Source organism: Pleurodeles waltl, chromosome 1_1 (genome assembly GCF_031143425.1).
Source record: "Pleurodeles waltl isolate 20211129_DDA chromosome 1_1, aPleWal1.hap1.20221129, whole genome shotgun sequence".
Lineage (NCBI taxonomy): Eukaryota > Metazoa > Chordata > Amphibia > Caudata > Salamandridae > Pleurodeles > Pleurodeles waltl.
The window spans coordinates 830813869-830835879 of NC_090436.1; the positions used below are offsets into that span (position 1 = coordinate 830813869).

At 45.1% G+C, this 22011-nt stretch overlaps 1 protein-coding gene across 2 annotated transcripts in view; it reads right to left on the bottom strand.

Annotated features, from left to right (window-relative positions):
* Positions 1–22011, bottom strand: part of TRPM3 (transient receptor potential cation channel subfamily M member 3) — a 1350903-nt gene that overhangs the window by 813983 nt on the left and 514909 nt on the right. For both annotated transcript variants that reach the window (XM_069228883.1, XM_069228872.1), the window contains exon 4: positions 9114–9327. In XM_069228883.1, the coding sequence (XP_069084984.1) occupies positions 9114–9327 (214 nt within the window). The remainder of the gene's footprint in view (positions 1–9113; positions 9328–22011) is intronic.

The window sequence follows — 22011 nt, forward strand, 5'->3', positions numbered from 1 at the left end:
AAGGCAATATCACAAAATAAAATGATGGACGGAGAGTTGAAACTTTTCAAACACTCACCCCAGTCACAGATCTGGGTTTAATCCATTGTTAGAATTCAAGCATCCTAGATCTGGTTTCAGGATTTCATCCTTCATCAGCCAGGCTAGCTTGAATCCAGTGATACAGCAAGCAAGCGGCCTACGTCTGGGCATACCTTAGCCACTTAGGGCGCACAAGGCAATGCCACAAAATAAAATGATGGACGGAGTGTTGAAACTTTCAAACACTCACCCCCAGTCACAGATCTGGGTTTAATCCATCGTTATTTTGCTTGCCACGTCACCCCAGTTCAAACCCAGCTATAAGCAAATCAGTCTTGACCCTGCTCCCTATGGGAGCAGTCCAGCCCGAACTACCAATTCAGGTCCGCCTTGGACAAGATTCAAGCATCCTAGGACCTGTTTCAGGGTATCACTCTTCATCAACCAGGCTAGCTTGAATTCAGTGGTGCATCAAGCAAGGGACCCATGCCTCGGCATACCCTAGCCACTTAGGGCACACAAGGCAATATAACAAAATTCAATGATGGACGGAGTGTTGAAACTTTTCAAACACTCACCCCCAGTCACAGATCTGGGTTTAACCCCTTGACAGCCATGGACGTAATGGTTACGTCCGTGGCTGCGCCTCTCAGGTGCCACGGACGTAACCATTACGTCCGATGACCGGTCCTCAGGGGAAGTTCTAGCGCTCCCCCGAGGGCTGCCCCCCACCTCCCAGGTCAGGGCTTCCACCCCCGATCCCCCCCTGCCTCCCCAGTGACATCTGATGACGTCAGCACGCAATAGCGTGCTGACCTCATCAGAGGTCACCTCCCATTGTGCTGGAAGCATGCAGAAGAGAAATGCAAAAGCATTTCTCTTCTGCTCTGGAGGAGGGGGCCAGCAGAGGCATGGAAAGGAAAGGAAAGGCTTTTCCTTTCCTTTAATGTGTCTGCAAGCAGTGGGGTGGTGGCTACCAACCAGTATGGGCCTGGTTATGCCCCCACCCCAACTGAAGGGGGTAACAGTCTCTCAGCTCTCCCACGCACACTAAAACATCTTATCCCACAGCAAGCAAGAGGACATTTGATTATTTTAGGTTTTGGTTCTACATTTGGGCCATGAGAGCTTGGTAACTCTCAAAATCGTCCCACTTGGAATGGTGAGGGCTGCACTTTTTTGACTTTGGGACGCTGCCATGTAGAAAAATCAACAAGACCCAGACAAATCTGAAAACTAAACATCTGGTTGATTCCAGGGTGGTGTGCTTCACATGCATCCGCACCATTTTCTTACCCACAATGCCTTGCAAACCTCCAACTTTGCTGGAAATCACACATTTTTCCCACATTTTTGTGATGCAACATTCCGGAATCTGCAGGAATCCACAAAATTCCTACCACCCAACATTGTCTCATCTATACCGATAAAAATTCTGCTGCACTTGTCAGCCTAAAAATGTTTTTTTTTCAAACTGCCCTTTTGGACACGCTTTGGTTCCCCGTCAATTTCGACATGTTTTTGGCTCTTCCCTGTCACAGGCACTTGGTCCACCTACACAAGTGAGGTATCGTTTTTACCAGGAGACTGAGGGGAACGTTGGGTGGTAGGAAATTTGTCCTGGTGCGGTGATCCCACACAGAAATGTGGGAAAAAAGTGATTTGTTAGCTAAATTTGAGGTTTGCTGAGGATTCTGGGTAAGAAAACATTGAGGGATCCACGCAAGTCACATCTCCCTGGACTCCTTTTGGTGTCTAGTTTTCAGAAATGTCTTGGTTTGGTAGGTTTCCCTCGATGGCTGCTGAGCCCAGGACCAAAAACACAGGTGCCCCACCCCCCAAAAAAAACAGGTAGTTTTGTATTTGATAATTTTGATGTGTCCAGATAATGTTTTGGGGCATTTCCTTTCGCAAGCACTAGGCCTAACCATACAAATGAGTTACCATTTTTATTGGGAGACTTGGAGGAATGCTAGGTGGAAGGAAATTTGTGGCTCCTCTCAGATTCCAGAATTTTCTGTCACCGAAGTTAGAGTGTTTTTTTGGCCAAAGTTTGAGGTTTGCAAAGGATTCTGCACAACAGAACCTGGTTAGAGCCCCACAAGTCACCTCATCTTGTATTCCCCTAGGTGTCTAGTTTTAAAAAATGTGCAGGTTTTCTAGGTTTCCCTAGGTGCCGGCTCAACTAGAGGCCAAATCCACAGCTAGGCACTTTGCAAAAAACATGTCAGATTTCAATGTAAAAAAGTGGAAAAAAATGGCTAGTTTTTTTCACTTCAATTTCAATATTTGTTTATTTCAGCTGTTATTTTCTGTGGGAAACACTTGTAGGATCTACACAAATCATCCCTTGCTGAATTCTAAATTTTGTCTCCTTTTCAGAAATGAAGCTTTCTGGGATCCAGCATTGGTTTCACACCCATTTCTGTCACTAAGTGGAAGGAGGCTGAAAGCACAAAAATAGTAAAATGCCAAAATTGTGTTGAAAAATTGGATTTTCTGATTCAAGTCTGCCTGTTCCTGAAAGTTGGAAGGATGGTGATTTTAGCACCGCAAACCCCCTGTTGATGCCTTTTTCAGGGAAAAACCACAAGCCTTCTTCTGCAGCCTTTTTTTCCCATTTAAAAAAAAAAAATAAATCGCTGTATTTTGGCTGAGTTCTTGGTCTCCTTCAGGGGAACCCACAAAGTCTGGGTACCTCTAAAATCCCTAGGATATTGGAAAAAAGGACGCAAATTTGGCATGGGTAGCTTATGTGGACAAAACGTTATGAGGGCCTAAGTGCGAACTGCCTCAAATAGCAAAAAAAAAGGCTTGGCACCTGAGGGGCCTGGTAGCGAAGGGGTTAATCCATCGTTATTTTGCTTGCCAAATCTCTTGCTTCTTTGCGGTCCAGGGAGGACCTGGCCTGGCAGTTCGGGCTGGACTGTTCCCATGAGGAACAGGGTGAAGACTGATTTGCATATGGCTGGGTCCAAACTGGGGTGGCATGGTGAGCAAAAGAACGATCGATTAAACCCAGCTCTGTGACTGTTTGCATTGTTCAGCACTCCGTCCATCATCCTTTTGTGTTGCTAAAGTTGCCCTAAGTGGGAAGGGTATGCCCAGACATGGGTCCCGTGTTCACTGTGCCACTTGATTCAAACTAGCCTGGCTGATGAAGGGTGATACCTGGAAACCAGTCCCAGGATGCTTGTTTCTGTTCCAGGTAGGACCTCGTCTGGCAGTGGGGGCTAGACTGTTCAAATGAAGAACAGGGTCAAGACTGATTTGCATGTGGCTGGGTCTAAACTGGGGTGGCATGGTGAGGAAAAGAACCATGGAACCCGGATCTGTGACCAGGGTTGAGTGTTTGCATTGTTCAGCACTCCTTCCACCAACCTTTTGTGTTGCTTAGGTTGCCCTAAGTGGCAAGGGAATGCCCAGATGTGGGTCCCGTGTTCACTGTTCCACTGGATTCAAGCTAGCCTGGCTGATGAAGGGTGATGCCCTGAAACCAGTCCCAGGATGCTTGTTTCCAGTCCAGAGAGGACCCGGCATGGCAGTTCGGGTTGGACTGTTCTAATGAGGAACAGGGTCAAGACTGATTTGCATATGGCTGGGTCCAAACTGGGCTGGTATGGTGAGCAAAATAACGATGGCTTAAACCCAGATCTGTGACTGGGGGTGAGTGTTTTCATTGTTCAGCACTCCGTCTATCATCCTTTTGTGTTGCTAAAGCTATCCTGGCATTGAGCCATACATCCTCTCCAGAAGGGACAATGGGGTTCTTCTGCTGCTCCCCAGGGGTCAATTAGTGAGATTGCACCAAATATGCCCCCTGGGGTTCAGAACCCCAGACACCAGGAATTTTGCTTTTGTGGCAAAAGAAAGTGCTGCAGATATTGCACTTTTGCTCTGGCCTCACCCCCACTCCCATCCCCAAAAAGTTGCAAACAAGTCTGTTAGCACGAAGTTTGTCCCAATTTGCCCATGGGGGCCAGATGCCCACTGAATGGCAGAAGTACATATTTTTAAATAAAATAATGGGGTGGTTCTGGCGTATCCTAACATCTGCCTCACCCTCACCCCAAAAGCCATAACCGTCTTTCTGCTCCCCTTTGCACTATGAAATCCCATTCCAATGGCAAAAGGGAGAACATTCAATTTGTTTGATTGTTGTTTTTACATATGGCCCAGAAGAGGGTGGCCAACTCTCAAAATTGTCCCACTTGCAAGGATGAATGTTTGCACTTGTTGGGCATGGGTAGGCTGCCACCTTTGAAAACCAACCAGACCCTGACATTTCTGAAAACTAGACACCTGGGAGACTTCAGGGTGATGTGCTTTGCATGCACCCCCCAACATTTTCTTACTCACGATGCTCTTGCAAACTGCTAACTTTGACTAAAAACACACATACTCATCACATATCTGTACAGAAAACTTCTGGAATGTGTAGGGGCCACGAATTTCATACCACTCTACTCAGTATTCCCCCAGGTTTCCCGTTAACAATAGTACCTCATTTGTGTGGGTGGGCCAAGAGACCTTGGCACTAAAGGCCATAAAACACTACGTGAAGGGATGAATGATAGGGGTAACTGTGAGATTTGTGGCCATGCTCATCCGCCACCCATGGAAAACTATGAACCTCAGGCAATTTTGAAAATTAGACAACCAGTAGATTCCATGGTGGTGTGCCTTGCATGGATCTCATGAGGTTTTCTTACCCACAATGCCCTGCACACCTCACGTTTTGCCTGAAATCACGCAATTTCCTTACATTTCTGAGATGGAAACTTCCAGAAGCTGGAGGAATCCACAAAAATCCTACCTCTCAGTAGTGCCCCACTTTTGCCTATAAAACCGCTGCACACATTGTGTAGCTGGGACTACTGCCTGCGACAAGAACAAATCAAACCAATGTTAATGGGAGCCCTTGTGAAGGGACTGCCAATGGCCTTGATTTGATCCATTCCTGTCGCAAGCACTATGCCCAGCCACACAAGTGGCAGGTTTTTTTATGAGTGTAAGTGAAGTAACACTGGGTGGTAGGAATTTTGTAGATTCCAGTAGATTCTTGAAGTTTCCATCAGAGAAACGAAAATAAAATGCATGATTTGAGGCAAAGTTTGAGGTGTACAAGGCATTGTAGGGATGAGAATCTCATTGGATCTATGCAAAGTAGCCCACCTTCCATTGTCCCCGGCTGTCTAGTTTTTAAACATGTCCGTGGTTCGTAGGTTTGCATGGGTTGCAGCACAGCCCCATATAATGCAGCTACCCTTACTGCTTATCTATCAACCTAGCTCTTTACGGCCTTTTGTGTTGTGGTCTCTTGGCCCACCTACACAAGGGTGGTACTGGTCTTAATGAGGGACATGTGGGAACTTGGGGTGGTAGAAAATTTGTGGGCCCCCTCAGATTCCAGAATTTTCCATTACAAAATATGAGGAACATGTGTTTGTTTAGTCAACGTTTGGTGCTTGTAAGGCCTTCTGATTAAAATTACCTAGTGAGAGCCATGAACGTCATGCACACCTGTATTCCCCTAGTTGTCTAATTTACAAAAAATTTCAGGTTTGCTATGTTTCCCTAGGTGCCAGCTGAGATATAGCCCAAAACCCACAGCTACCCACTTTGCAAAAAAAAGGTTCCGTTTTGAATGGAAAAATGTGGTGTAGCCATGTTGCATATTGGGCAATTCCTAGCTGCAGGCACTAGGCCTAACCAGATAAGTGAGGTACCCTTTTTATTGGGAGGTTTGAGGGAATGCTGGGTGGAACGCTGTTTCTGGCTTCCTGCATATTCCAAAATTTTTCATTACAGAAGGTTGATGAAAATGTGTTTATTAGTCACAGTTTAAGGTTTGCAAGGGATTCTGGGTAAAAAACAACAATGAGTGCTATGGAAGTCAACACACCTTGGATTTTCCAAGGTATCTAGTTAGCAAAACTGTTCAGGTTTGCTAGGTTTCCATTGGTGCCGGATGAGCTAGGGCCCAAAATCAACAGCTATCCACAATAGTAAAAAGGGTCAGTTTTAAGTGGAAATGTGGTGTGTCCATGTTGCATTTTGGACAGTTTCGTGTTGGAGCCACTATGCCTGTCCACACATGTGAGATATCAATTATATTGGAAGGCATGTAGTAGCATAGAATAGTAGAACATGTATTACCACCAACTGGATTTCACTGCATTTGTGCCTTCTAAATATAAGGCAGTGGGTAAGAAGGAAAATATTTTGAAAAATACCCTCTAAGTCATATGCTAGTACTGGTAACCTCAAATTCAGAGATGTAGAAATAACCACTGCTCCTAATCTCCACATTTTGTGCCCCTTTCAGAAGTACGTAGGCTTCCTTAATACCCATGTTTCACTCTACATTATGGGTACTCACAGATATTTTCCCAGGGGCCCCACAGTTTGGTCTGTGATGTGACCGAGTGCCGCACTGATCCCAACAGGGTAGCGGTAGTGCTGGAGGGGTTTGCTGAGGAGAGTGGGTAGAGATAGGGGTTGGTGGTAAGGTGGATTTAAGAGAAGCAAAGCGTATACATCTAGTGTCTGAATTGCACAATGTGAAACCAAAAACTGGAGATTAATTACGGCATCTCCACTTAGCCACATTGTGTGATCATAGGCAATTGTTTTATTTCACTCTACCTCCTTTTGCTTCTGTATTACATATGAGTACCTTGAAAGTCAGGATGTGTGCTGTACAAAACCTTCTGTGTTTGATTTAATAAACTATAAAGTTGTTCATGTGTAACAGAACCCCAGGTCTCCCGAAGAGTGCACATGACAAGTGACATTTCTAAATTCATGTTTGAAAACTATCACTTAAAAAGAAAACACTTCTCAATGCATTGATTTAATCTGATGCACTGAGGTAAAATAGGTGAAAAACACTTTTTGAATTTAGAACAGACTTTATCATACTTTTTTTACGTTTCCTTCAAGGTGTCTTCAATAATGAAGGTAATTCAAAAGTTAAGAGGTGTTGGACACCCTACTTAGATATTTTTCTTTAACTTCAATTAGCCTTTAAATAGATACTTGCCCGTTTATTTAACATCTATTTACTGTTAGTACTGAGTTGAGTAAATAGCAACACAGTGCTGCTTTTGACCTGGGGGCCACATGTAAATGGCAGGAGGACCGCATGTGGCCCCCTGGCTGTACTTTGAGTATCACTGCTCTATATATTTCACCCATATGAATTGGTCTATACTCGGCACACAAAGAAAAACCATTGTACGGTACAGCTCAGTTGTTGTCTCTTGGTAACTTAGGTTCTTGGAGAACTAACAAACCTTAGATACCTTTGTAAACAGAAAGATCTAGGCGACGTAATGTATCCCGTTTGTAAATCGTCCCCTGTGACAAAAGTTACAGTTGAAAATGTTGCCACAAATGGCCTTTTTTTCCCATACATGTTCAACTTTTCCTTATTTTATTACTTAGTTTCTTTGGGGAAACCTTGAGAGATCTGCACATATGATCCCTTGCTGAATTCTGAATTTTGTCTACTTGTTAGAATTCTATAGCTTTTCTGGATCACCCATTGTGTTCACACTGGTTTCCAACACAAACTGGAAGTAGGCTGAGGGCACAAAAAATGTAGAAAATGGGCTAACTCTTCGAAAAATGTAAAAACATTAACAAAAAGATAGTTGTTCTTTTTTCAGCTCTGCACGTTCCTCTGAAAGCTGAGAAGATGGTCTCTTTAACACAGCAAAATGTTTGTTGTTGATCTTTTAGGGGAACAAAATAAACACTTTTATCTGGAGCACTTTTTCCTGCTTTCCCAAAAAGCTAAAAACTTAGCTATATTTTGCATATTTTCTCTGCCCTAACCAGGGGAATCCATGAACCTTGGTACCTTTAGAATCCCCAGTATGTTGAAAAAAAGGACTTGAATTTAGCGTGGATAGCTTATGTGGAAAACGTTATGGAGTCCTAAGCACAAACTACCCCAAATGGCCAAAAAGAGCTCACCAAAAGGTGTGTGGGGAGAGTGGGAGGGTGGAAGCCCCAGGAGTTAAGGGGTTAAGAAATTCATGTCGCTTAGGAAGACAGGCATGGTTTTATGTGATAAATAAGGCAGACATTTCTTCACATTTATTACTATGAATAATATATTAAAAACATTCATATATCACATTCATAGAAGAATGAGCTCACATTTGCTATGAATGTCTACTATAAAAAGCATATATCTCATTCAAGTTATAATGCAGACACACTTTGAAGCAATCAAAAATACTTAGATCTTTACAATCATCACAACCACTGTCATAATTATAGTGAGGTGACTTTTCCAGGTAATGAAGTAAATTTGTAGAGACCCACAATTACAGAGCTGCCATTCCTACCACTAAAATGGAATTTTCATGCCACAATAATCAAGTTTTGCCGACCTCTCCAAAGGCCCTTACACTGAGATGTTACATTTTGTGATGGTACTAGAAAATGAATCACGCCACATTCTGTTTCTTCTTGCAGATACTATATTCAAGTAAGGATTGAGCTTTGTTGTTCACTGTAGTTTCTAAGAACTCACACACAAGCATTAGTGTTTTTTCTACATTACCATACGTTGATTTCAAAATAAATTAAGAATTTTTCAGCCTGACTTTATTGTGAGTATTGTTGTTTTACTCCATGACTTCCTTGTGATTTTCCATGCTTTTACCTGAAAAAAGGGGTGTGAGCCATGCATGTAGGTGAGCATGCCTTACTCATAGAGAGGAAAGGAGTAATTCACATTTAAAACAGGAATAACAAACATCTATCCATAGAAAAAGCTTTCCTAGTTGACTTCATACATTTTGACTATTATTTAATTTAGGTTTCTCTGTGTTAATAGAAATGCCAGTGTTAATTAACACTCACAAGACATTAGCCAATAGTTTGAAGCCCAGTATTGATTCACTATCTTTGCAGTACATGCTACACCTAGATTATGTGAAACTCAAGCTGGTTTAACTGCTGCCTTTCTGTTTATAATGCAGGCAAACAATTGGCCATCACAAGTATCCTCCACTCATTTCAAGAGTCCTAAGTTACTACAGAAATGTAAATGCCAAGTTTTTCATCATGCTCACCTGTGTTGACACCACCTGTGAATATCCATGCTCCGGTTGTCATGGCAGCTTTAATTAAGCCTTTGCCGAAGACTTGCTTGAGCTTTGGTTGAAGTTCAAAGTTCTGTAGGCCTCCATGCACAGAGATGAGGAGCTTAGGGAGCTCTAATTGCCACTCCTTGGTCATAAGGTGCAGAAGGAGGTCAGGCTTTGTGTCAAAGGAGACACGAACATACTGTAAGAAGAAAAGAGTTCAGAAGGAAAGAAACAGGAATGGTTATCAGAGTGTATCTGATTTTATAAGGCAGTGATCTTGGAAAAGCAGATTACAACATATAAAGCCCTCAAAGGAATAGCAAAATTGACACAGACAATCAAAAAACTTGAATATTCTTTTATAGATACAACAGACTTCAAACCTTAATTATACAGGTTACTGTTAAACACATTGTTAGAAATGGACCCTCATTTTAGACAAGGTAAGGGAGTTGCACGGCTAAGATAACCCCTGCTCACCCCCTTGGTAGCTTGACTCAAGCAGTCAGAGTTATCTCAGAGGCAATATGTAAGGTATTTGTACACACACAGTAACACAGTGAAAACACCACTAAAGTACTCTACACCAGTTTAGAAAGAATAGCCAATATTTATCTGAGTAAAACAAGATCAACACAACAAAAATCCAAATACACAAATAAATATATAAATTTATAAAGATTAAATCTTAGTAACAAAGGAAACAAATACATTGCACTGAGCCAGGGAGGTGTGGCATCACTGGAGTCAGTGAGGCATTGGTTCCTTACTGCTACCGGGGAGGTGAGGCATCAGTTCCCTACTGCTAGGCAGGGGAGGTGAGGAGTTGGTTCCTTATGGTTACAGGGGAGGTGATACAGTTTAGTGGTGAGGCGTTGATTCCTTATGACTAGTCGGGGTCAATGAATCCAGCAGGTCAAGACAAAAGTTGTTGACTTTGTGGTGCTGCCATCACACCATGGGGCTACAAGTGCTGCAGTGGAGTTGTGGGTCACAGACTTTGGTGACACAGCACTCGGGACTCACTCTGTGGCAGGACTTCAGAGGAGCTGCAGCAGTGTCGGGTCTGTGTTGCAAGTCATGGTGATTGAACTCAGCAGGGATCATGGCTCCGGTGTAGGCGGCGGCACGGAGTTGGAGAGCGGTGCTGGTTTTGAAGCCACTTTGGAGTCAATGTGCTTAGTTTCTTCTTGGTTGCAGCAGAGCTCACTTCCAAGGGCCCTGGACTGGATTTGGAACTACTTGGCAAGTCAGAACTTTCTGCAAGTGAGCCCAGGCACTGGTAGGTAAAGTCATTGATGGACCTGAAGCTTCTCAACAGGAGACAAGCTCAGTTCCAGCCCTTGGGGAACCTTGGAAAGCAGGATGTAGAAAGCAAAGTCCAGTCCTTTCACTCCTAGGAAAGAAGCAGCAATCAGCAGGCCAGCACAATAAAGCAACAGCCAGAGTGCCAGTCCCTCCTACAGCATCCATCTCTTCTTCCTGGCAGAATGTCCTCAGTCCAGACGTGCTCTCTCTATGTGGGGTCAGAGGCCCAGTACCAATTTCTGTCTTTGAAGTAGGCAAACTTCAAAGAGAAGTCTTTGTAGTGTGCAAGACCCTGCCTTTCCCTGTCCTAGCCCCAGGCACACTCCAGGGGGGTGGAGACTGCTTTGAGTGAGGACAAACACAGCCCTAGTCGTGTGCAGGTGCCTGTTCCTCCCACCACTCTAGCCCAGGAAGACCCATCAGAATATACAGGGTACACCTCAGATCCCTTTGTGTGACTGTGAATACACAAACAACCCAACTGTCATCCTGACGCAGACGTGTATTCAGCAGACAGGCAGAGGCACAGAATGGTTAAGAAAGAAAATGCCCACTTTGTAAAATTGGCAATTCCAAACTTACAATTCAAAAATCAACTTCACCAAAAGTTGTATCTTTAAATTAGGAGTTTAGAGACCCCAAACTCATCATCTCTATCTGCTCCCATTGGGAAATTACACTTAAAAGCTATTTCAAGGCAATCCCCATGTTATAGGGTGACCAGGTGTCCTGGATTCAAGGGGACACTGCCGGTTTTTCACCAGCTGTCCGGGCAGATTTGGGGAAAATTAGTTCCTGTCCTGGTTTTTAGAGGCAGTCGACTGAAAATAGTGGAAGGTGATTTTTTATCTTTTCCAAAGCAGGGATAGTTAGTACATGTTATAAGAAAGGATTTTTTTAACAAGCATCATACTGGCATTAAATAATACATTTTATTAATGTTCTTAGTGCCTGTTCTGTAATTGTATGCTGATGAGTGCCTTCATTCTGTGCCCTCAGTTGAAATACAATTGTAGTCCTTCTTCTATTTTTGTGAAATGTCCCGGTTTTTGGCTTTAATATTCTGGTCACCCTACCATGTTAGCCCATGGGAGGGATAATCTTTGGACTAGTGAAAAATTAATTTAGCAGTATTTTACTAGCAGGAAATGTAAAACACACCAGTTCATACCCTTTGACATACAATGCACCCTGCCCATAGAGTTGTCTTGGGCCTGCTTTAGTGGTGACTTACCTATAGTAAAAGGGAAGCTTTGCCTCTGGCAAGTGGGTGAACTTGCCATGTCGAAATGGCAGTTTTAAACTGCTCTCACAGACACTGTAGTGCAAGGTTTGAGACATGTTTACAGGGCTACTCATGTGGCTGGCACAATCAGTGCAGACCCATTAGCAGTATTTGATTTACAGGCCCAGGGCACACATAGTGCACTTTACTAGGGACTTACTAGTAAATCAAATATGCCAATCATGGATGAACTAATTACATACAATTTATACAAAGAGCATATGGACTTTAGCACTGGATAGCAGTGGTAAACTGCCCAGAGTCCTAAAGTCAACAAAAACAGAACAGAAACAAATAGGAGGAAGAAGGCAGAAAGTTTGGGGATAACCCTGCAAAAAAGGGCCAGGTCCAACACACATGATAGTAATTTAAAACTGCACAACTTTTTATTCATATGCCTGAAACCAATCATTAGCTTACATATAGATGTGGAAGTATGACCTTGAGTCCTCCTATTTCAAGATAGCTGCTAATAAATGTTGCCTTTTTCTATGTACATCACTAGCCAGTATAGGAAGTGATTTTGTGCAATGACCTGACAGTGTACTGATATTTCAGTATTATTTCTGTAAATTAAAAATGTGGAGTATTAGCATTCGTTTACCAACGTTTTTTTTTATAGTCGAGCTTCTCAACTTTCATGGTAACAGCCGAACTCCTTTTTACTTAACTAGGCACCTATGCTACTTTTACTTTTGACTTACTCTACCTAAAAAATCTCATATAAGGCAGGCACGCACACACGCTTATATTTATAGATATTTCCATGTAAATTACAGCTCTTACAAATAACTGTCCTAACTAGCTATTAAAATATATCATTTGATGGCTGACAAATCTGCGGGCTAAACGTTCTTCGGACTTCTTTTCAGTGCTAATACTCTCAGCTTATCCTTAGCACAAATGCTGATAAGCAATATTCTTTGGACGCAATATATTCTATGAGATTTATTCTGATTCTATTCACTCCTAATAACTTCCTTTTGACTGACCACTTTAGGGTTCTATTTTAAATTACATTACCTAATCATGTATAAAATACAAAATTAAAGCCTAACATAATTATCACATGTAACAGCTAAAAAATGCCCCACTACATACTTTGGCCTCTGATCTAAAACCATTATCAAGTGTGGATGAATCCGAATTTAGTACATTGTTGAGCTATCTGAATGAACGCTAGATTACTGTGTGTAAGGTTACCGTGCCTAAGGATAGTATCCTGTACCTGAGGATAGATTTTAAAGGAACATAAATTGGTTTACACCTGACATGAATCCAGAATAACACATCAGTGCAACTTGCCCTTAAATGCATAAGGAGTTTAACAGCAAAAAAAATGTCACCTTGTGAGGGGAGGTTATACAGCCCTCTAACAAAAGAGTGCAAAATTGACAAATTATATGGACAAAATACTAACCTTCTCAGAAGTTACTGGGGAAGTATTAAAAAGTTGTTCTGAAGGGACATGGCCAAGGAAAAAACCTGTCAGGACGTGTCTCCCCTGAGCCCTCAACCCTCACCCATAATGGCACTTTGTAGGCAGGGGTGTCATCCCCTGATGATCCTCCTGTTCCTCAACATTGGTGTAGCGAGAGGGGGGCAGACGCCTCCTGGAGAAGTAAAGAGGAGTGCCAACTGGAGAACAACCACAACGGGAAAAGGCATAGAAGCCATCTTGTAGCCGAGCCCACTGTGGCTCGTGGGCTGTGGCTTCTTGTCTTGCTGCTGGGGCTGGCGACTACCATCAGCAGTTACCTGACACGGTTAGCCTGGGGTCTGGGGCCCATCAGGGTTGCAGAGTAGTCCTGGTAGCTGGATCGCCCTGTGTTGGCTGGACCTGTGCCTTGGGCCTGGAACCTGCATCCACGGCACACGTGCCGGCACAGAGGTCAGATTGGGTATTGGCCGGGTGCGTGATGCACACAACAGCAGCAATGGGGCGATGGCCTGGGAGCTCGTAGCCCCCTCCTGGATTGACCTTACCCCCCTCACACAGTTGACTGTTGTTCAATTGGCCTCCCCTCAATGCCAGTGAGAGGGTACTGCAACCAGGAGGAGAGGACTCTCCCTGGCCCGCACTGGTGAGCAGGCCCAGACCAGATATAGGCAAGGACCTCTTGTGGCCTCTGCCAGGACTAGAGGTGAGAGTGGTGGAGTGGGGAAGCGGTCTAGGAGAGCTACGATCCACTAAATGCCTCAACCTCAGATTACCTACTAAATATTAATGACAACGCGCCCTCCCCCTGCTGAGGTGCAGGAGAGGGGTGGGGAGTATTTTTCAACTTGGAGTCTTCATATTGGCCCATCAGACCATCGTGAGGGCCCCTGGGAGAGTATGACACCCCCTGGCTGTGGCAAAGCACTCTGTTCTACAGTGACTTTACCCCACCTATCAGTAACTAGGGCCAGGTGGCCTAGTAGGGGCTCTACAAACATATTGCTTTGGGCATCCCCATTGACTGGGGTGAGTCTATGTACGACGCAGGACATAATTGGGTCCCCCTTTGGAGACTTCTCCAGTAGCCTCATCCTAGATAGCACAGACTTGGCACCTGACTGCCGGGGGCGATGTTGAACTAGCCTCATTCTGCACCATATACAAACAGGACCCCTGCAGCCCCTGCATCTTAATGGCGCAAACAAATCCAAGCCTCACCGCTCTTCCTCAACCTGGGACATGCTCCATAAGCCTGACCCTGGCCGTTGGGCGGAGTGTGATCCCCAGCCTCATCCCTGGGCTCAGAGCGGGGGCTCGGACTCACACACCCCATGATCAAAGAAGACGCCTAGTTCCTGCTTACCAAATTTCACAAAGATCTCACATCTCTTCGCCAAGGCTTTACCAGGCCCATAACTGATCTTGACCAGTCATAATGCCAGACAGATGCCAGTCTCGTCAGAGTAGAAATAAAAGTGGCAGCTCATGTCCTCGACAATGCTGATCGGACGGTCCATATTGAAAAACTAGTGCGGGGCAACCGGCACACCAAGACAAGACTGATGACCTGGTAAATAAATCCAGGTGAAATTACATTCACATTCTGGGCCTGGCAGCCTCTGGTTCAGCAATAGATCTCTAGTCCCACATCCAGGCTCTATTTGCCCAGCTCCTGCAGCTTCCTGATGAGTCAACAGTCCTCTTTCACCCCACTCAACGGGTGTATTCAGCCTTTCAACAACAAAGAAACCCAACCCCAGACACCTTGAGTCCACTTTTTCCATCAGAAGGAACAGGTTCTGCAGGCTTGGAACCGATTGTCTTCAGTGGAGATTCTATCTCTTTGTTTCAGGACATATCAGGCCATACATTAGTTGTAGATGTCACTCACCATCCTCAGCACAACAAAGTCCTGTATCAGAGGGGCTTACTGCTCTGCCTTCATTTTACGCATCCGGATAAGAGGATCGCCGCTTGCACGCCCCAAGAAACCCAGAAGGCATGCGACCTACCCCCTCCACCAGACGCAAGCCAGCCTTCTGAGTCAAGAGATCACTCTGTAGTGGTTGGGGGGTCGGGGAAGCTGGCACTTCCAACCTTCACACCAGGCCAAGAGGAAAATGCGGAGGCAATGATGACAAGCCGATAAAAGACATCATTCCCCCTCCTCAGATGAAGACCCGCTGCCTTGATTGCCCCACCACAGTCACCAGGACTTCAACTCGGGATTGTTTTTTCTTTTGTTTTCTTGCTCTGTAACTGATCGTGGGGGAGATGGAAACCTATTTTTTACTCCCACCAATGACTGGTTTTGTCTTCCTCTGCTGACCTGCATGTAAGTCTGGTAGGGGGGAGGGGCACATAGAATTACCCACGAGCGAGCCCCTCCTCCTTTACTGTCCTTAACTGTCTTTGAGAGTAAACTTTTTTACTTATTCTAATCTTTACCTTTTGCCTTGTTACCTGTCTTCTTTATGGCTGATGGCCTGGTGGCTCCTGTGGTGGTTGGCCATATATTTCTGCCCTTGAAAGTTATGTTTTTTGTTACTGTTTTACCATTAATGACACACACATGCACCCCAAGCTCCTCCAGGGGATGGGAACAGTGCCTACTGGATGTCCTGGGAACTTACACACATATGCTCAAATATGACTTTTCTCCATATCGTTTCCCTTAACATACAGGGCCTGAACACCCCACTTTTAAACGCAGAGCACTAATAATCTGGTTGCGAGATCGATGTTGCACTCCTATAAGAGACACATATCCTCCGAATTGACACTAAACGCCTCCACTCTGATTGGTACATCACGCAGTTTCGCACTTGTTACACTTGGAAGTCCTGAGCAGTAGCTATATTGCCCTATCGAGAGCTCTCCTTTACCCTTGACAGTACCTACAGAGACCACAAGGGACAGCGGATAGGCATACGGGACCCATTTGTCTCCACCTGGCTGTCTTTACAGCACCAATGGAGATCGAGAGGAATTCTATGCAGACCTTTTACATCGAGGGGAATTAGTGCTAGGCGGGGTCTTCACATTCCTCTAGACCCTCGCTTGACTGTTCCCATCACGGACAGGACGAGCCTCATCCCTAACTCAGGGAATATTGGACCTAGCCCTAGTAGATGCTTGGCAATATCACCACCCTCAAGAGCAGGACTATGGGGGTCATTCTGACCCTGGCGGTCCATGACCGCCATGGCGGAGGGCGGCGGAAGCACCGCCAACAGGCTGGCGGTGCTTCCTGGGCCATTCTGACCGCGGCGGTAAAGCCGTGGTCAGAAAAGGGGAGCCGGCGGTTTCCCGCCGATTTCCCGCTGGCCCAGGGTATCCGCCATGGCGGCGCTGCTTGCAGCACCGCCATGGGGATTCCGACCGCCTTCCCGCCAGCCAGGATGGCGGGAACGGGTGCCGTGGGGCCCCTGGGGGCCCCTGCACAGCCCATGCCACTGGCATGGGCAGTGCAGGGGCCCCCTAACAGGGCCCCACAAAGATTTTCACTGTCTGCTTTGCAGACAGTGAAAATCGCGACGGGTGCCACTGCACCCGTCGCATCCCTGCAACTCCGCCGGCTCCATTCCGAGCCGGCTTCATTGTTGTAGGGGCTTTCCCGCTGGGCCGGCCGGCGGTCTTCTGGCGGTCGCCCCGCGGGAAAGCCAGAATGGACGCCGCGGTCTTTCGGCGGGAACCGCTTGGCGGGCGGCGACCACCGACCGCCGCGGTCAGAATGACCGCCTATATGTTCTATTCCAATGTCCATAAGACATGCTCCCAACTCGATTTCTTTTTGGTCTCTCAGTCCCTATTGCACAGCCTTGTCAACACCAAAATTGACATTAGCGTCATTTCTGATCATGACCCCGTCTGGCTAACACTAAGCCCAGTGACCCCACAGCACCCAGTCCCCAGGCCATGGATCCTCAATGAAGTGGCACTTAGAGACCCATTCCTCCGCGATCGAATTAGGGATGCTATAGAACATTACGTCCATGAAAGTGACACTGGAGAGGTGTCTCCGGCGACTTTTTGGGATAACGCAAAAACAGTCCTTCACAGAGAGTGTAACTCTCATACAACAGCCTTCAAAAAGGCAAATAAACTCCACCAAGAGGAATTGGAGGCTCAGATGTGACAGGCAGAAGCTCGACATAAGGAACACGACCTATGTCAACTCAGGGACTCGAACACCTCTTAATGAGAGTGCCAGCCAAGAAGCTGCTCTATATTAATCAAACATATTCAAAAAAGGGGATAAGGTGGAAAGACTCCTAGCATATAAACTAAGCATCCGTTCCACCCATAACCACATTAGGGAGTTGGTAGATGATGAGGGACACCCCTGTCGAGAGATGGATGAAATACTCAAGGTGTTTAAGAGTTACTATTCAACACTCTACCAGGCTCAACCATTCAATCCCCAGCACCAGGATGACTACTTAAAAACACTTATACACTCTCAGATATGTTTGAGGAGTTGCACCTACTCGAAGACACCACCCCAGATGAGGTTGCAATTATCAAGCTTTCCCCCAAGCAAAGCACCCAGCCCCAAAGGCTACACTGCTACTTTTTACAAACCCCATGCCTGTCTCTTGATAGAATCCCTGTTGAAGGTGTTAAACTCCTTCTTGACCTCTGGAGTAGTCATGGACACCATGAGCTGGAATTTCACATCACCCTCTTTCTTAAGCCAGGCAAACCCCCCTCCCAGTGCCCTTCAGATAGACCCATAGCTCTGCCAATTACAGCGTGAAGCTATTTGCTCCCACTTTGGTTGCCCACTTACACTAGGTGTGGCCATCCATAATCGTTCCAACCCAGTCCAGCTTCATCTGCAACAGGCAGGCAAACGACAATACAAGGTTAGCAGTGGCCCTTATGGAAGAAGTCAAACAGTGGCAACAACCTATGGCCGTTCTCTACCTTTAGCCTAAGAAGGCGTTAGATAGGGTAGACTGGAATTATCTTTATAAGGTCCTCAACAACATCCATTTAGGGCCAAAGATGAAAGCCTTCATTCTCACCAATTTTCAAAATCCCACTGCGAAACATAAAACTAATGACTTCTCCGCACCAATTAGGCATACACAGGGCACCCGCCAGGGATGCCCCTTATACCCCCAATACTTGCCCTTATGATGGAACCGTTGGTAGCCAAGGCTAAGGCTAAACCAACAAGTAGAGGTGTATTGGTTCATGATGTAGAACACAAGTTGGCCCTTTTTGCCGATGGCATTCTCTGTTTTATAACAGAACCTGATACTACAATTTCAGCATTGAAGGAGGAGATAGAGGCCTTTACCCTAGTGTTGGGCTTTAAAATCATTTTCTACAAGTCCCGGGGCATCAGTGTAGCAGACCCCAAAAACAGTCTAGAGGTTCCTATTAGGAGGTGCAACTTTCAATGCGAGCCATCGGCTATTACTTACCTGGGGATTCACCTGCTACATCAGACAAAAGACATATACTCCTGCAACATACCACTGCTCCTTACTTCCTGCTTCAAAGATCTCTATCGTTGGGGGAAGCTGGAGATTTCATCCTTGGGTAGACTAGGTTTAAAAATGAACTTCATTCCTCAGCTCTTATATGTGCTCCAGACCCTACTGCTGACCCTTCCTCCCACGCTTCATAGGCACATCTGTGTAAAAATGCTTATTTTTGTTTGAGGGGCAAGTCCCCGGGAGTAGCAAGAGTGACTATGAGCAGGTCAGTCTCTGAAGGTAGCCTGGGCTTTCCGATGTCACAACCTATATCCTAGCAGCACAACTTTGCCTTTCCCTTGATTGGAACCACAACCCTGACAATAAACCCTGGGTCTAAGTAGAACAGGCATTCAACCCCTTCCCTCTATCCGGACTGTGTGTCTCCCAGTGTCTTTCGAAGTGAAGGCCCCCAATTCCTATCGCTAACATCATTACTTTTACATATTGGAGTGGGGGAATGGCAACGGAGGGAATTCCTGACCTATCTTTTTCGACTCACCCCTTTGGCAAATAAGCCTGACTTTCACACAGGCAGAACTAATCCTGGTTCCTTCTGCTGGGTTCAGGGCTGCTATCCTGGGTGATTTTTACAAGGATGGGGTCCTGAGGTGGCTGGGTGATTTAGTCACCACATTTGGCCTAAATAGACGAGCCACTTAAAGACTGAGTCAGGCACTCCATTGGGCACTTAGGTCCCCTGCGTGACTAGCTCTCCAGCACGATGACACACTCAGAGTCCCTCTACCTCAACAATGTTTGCTGTAAAGGCATATCATGGCTTTACCAATATCTTTTACAGTTGATTCCTCCCCCAAAACATGCCTATCTACTAGACTGAGGGAGGGAACTGTGTATTGAGGTTTCTGATGACACGTGGGGGGGGGCATATGGCAAAGAGCAGCCACATAATTAATCTGTATCCACTACAAAGAAAATGCATACAAGATATCAACCTGTTGGTATCCTACACCTATCAAACTTGCCAAAATGTTTGGGAGCTCGGACTAGTGTTGGAAGGAATGTGGGGAGTGAGGTACTTTTGTTACATACATGGTGGTCATGCCCAGCGATTCAGACATGCCGGGTGTAGATTCAGCACATTGTACAGACCATCATGAATGTTCAACTACCAATAGATCCACTTATGACCATTTTAGGTAACTGGGGACAGACAGAATCTTTCCCACGACAACCCCTTACGGTCGCTTATTCTCTCACCTGCTCCTAGTGGCACAGCTCTGCGCAGCCCAAATATGGAATTAGCCACTGCCATCATCTGTGACAGAGTGGCTAAATTAGACGTTACATGACACCCCTTCACTACCACATTAAGCACTTGCAATTGGGGGACAGCTACTTGTGACAATGTCAAAAACACTACGCGTGTCTGACCTCCATACAATGACCTCCTCTGACCCTTAGGAAGGTTCTGCATGAATGTAGCTCCTACATCAATTAACAGCTTGATAGATGTTGCTTTGTCTTCTCCCCTTTTCCCTTTCCTCCGCCTCCTCCTCCCCCCATTTACTTTTTGTGGGATTGTTTGGGGGAATCGATAGTCTTTTTTCTGGTGCCCAACTTGGGCGAGGTTGTGCTACAAATTGACTTTATCATTATAAGCAGATGTATGTGGGTTGTATTTCCTGTTGTGCTTGAATAAGGTTTATTGCTTTTTTCTTGTTTTCTCTTGCAAATAAAAAAGTTTTAAAAAAAGGTGTACTGAGCTTCATTTGCTTAGTACAAATACTGCTATGTCCACAAACTATTGGAACTATATAAATCTCAGGATGATTAGTTCTACTCAAAACTTTTAGCGTTAAGAGCATCTTTAACTGAAAAAGGAAGGTATATTTCTTGTATTCATAGTTTTTTTTTTTTAAATTAACACTTTCAGATGTTTGAGGTTGGACTAATGCAACACAATTCATCTAGGCCCCTCAAATACCTTGAACCACAGATTACAGCTCACTCTGATGCCAGCATCCTATCACAATTAAAAATGTGAGTTCTAATTTTCCTTGTAGTGGCAGCCCTGCATTGCTACCAGATCAAAAGTGCATAAATAATAAGCAGTGCATGGCCATCATTCTTGGGTGTCAGATTTCCAGTGATGACTCTGGCAAAGCATATATGAGGGTGCCTGGTATGTTCAATACTTTTTGTTTTGGATCCAGGTAGATTAGTTATTTTCTAAATGTTTTGTTTTCCTTAAAACTTTGTCAACTTTTTTAGGTTCTGGTGGTCTTTAATCATCGGAAATGGAAAAATCCTCCTCAGGAGTGCTTCTTTTCCTTTCAGATAAAGCAGCTTCTATTAATTCATTTATAGAGGTTTTAAACCATCCTCAAATAACTTTTTAAACATCTCTTCACTTACCTCAAGCTGAGAAGGTTCTCTTTCCTCAGCCATGGCTCTTTAAAACACTTAATACTATTAATAGGCTAAGTATTTCTGTTAAAAAATAATGTTAATGCACTAAATATACCTGACCTAATATAATTGCTATTAAACTGATAAGGTCCAAGCCATAAACCTAAGATCTAATTAAAGATAAAGCAATTAACAGAGCCTAGAGTAAGGGACAAGAAACAGCTGATTGTAGGATAGCTACAGAACCAGTTAACTCTACCGTCAGCTTCCAATGAAGCGTTACCATGGGAACTGCTTAAACCATGCAGCCCAACCTATAATGGCAACTAACCACGGTCGTCCTTTAAGTTCTATCAAGATTCACCACTGCAGCTGGTTCAAGAAGGAGGCAGCGCAGTCCTCTTTTACGTTTTAGTAGCCTGGAAGTGGAGTTCATTCAACACTCCCAGCCCGAACCACAAAAAAAGTTCAAAAGCTGACCTCGCAAGTTTGCTGGCTTAGAGTATAAGGCCCCGTGAAGAGCTGGATGCAGTCCAGTCTTTTCACGGGAGATCTCGGGCCAGAAGTAGACGGCCATAGACAGGATAGGCTGGGGAGTTAGGCAGGGGAGGGTTCTTGGGAGGGTACAAAGGGGGGTGGGGACGGGAGGATCGGCCTCTTCGGCGCCAGCAAGTCACGCTGCGCAGAGGTTGGCCGATCCAGAGGTTTAGAGTAGGGAATAACAGTTGCGGAGGTAGAGTGCACCATAGTCTGTTGGTACTATGCTTTGACGTGCGTGAAGCGGAGGGAGGGCAGAAGTGAAGGGAGGAGCAGGCACGCAAGTGCATTAAGAGGTATTTTTGTGGCAACTGGCATAACGCTTCGGCATACACAAAGCGGAAAATATTTACAGCATCGGATGGGTGCACTTTGCCTTTCATGCACGCAACACCCACAAAGCAAGTGACACTCGTCATGGCCGCCGGCCATGACATTAATGCCATAAGG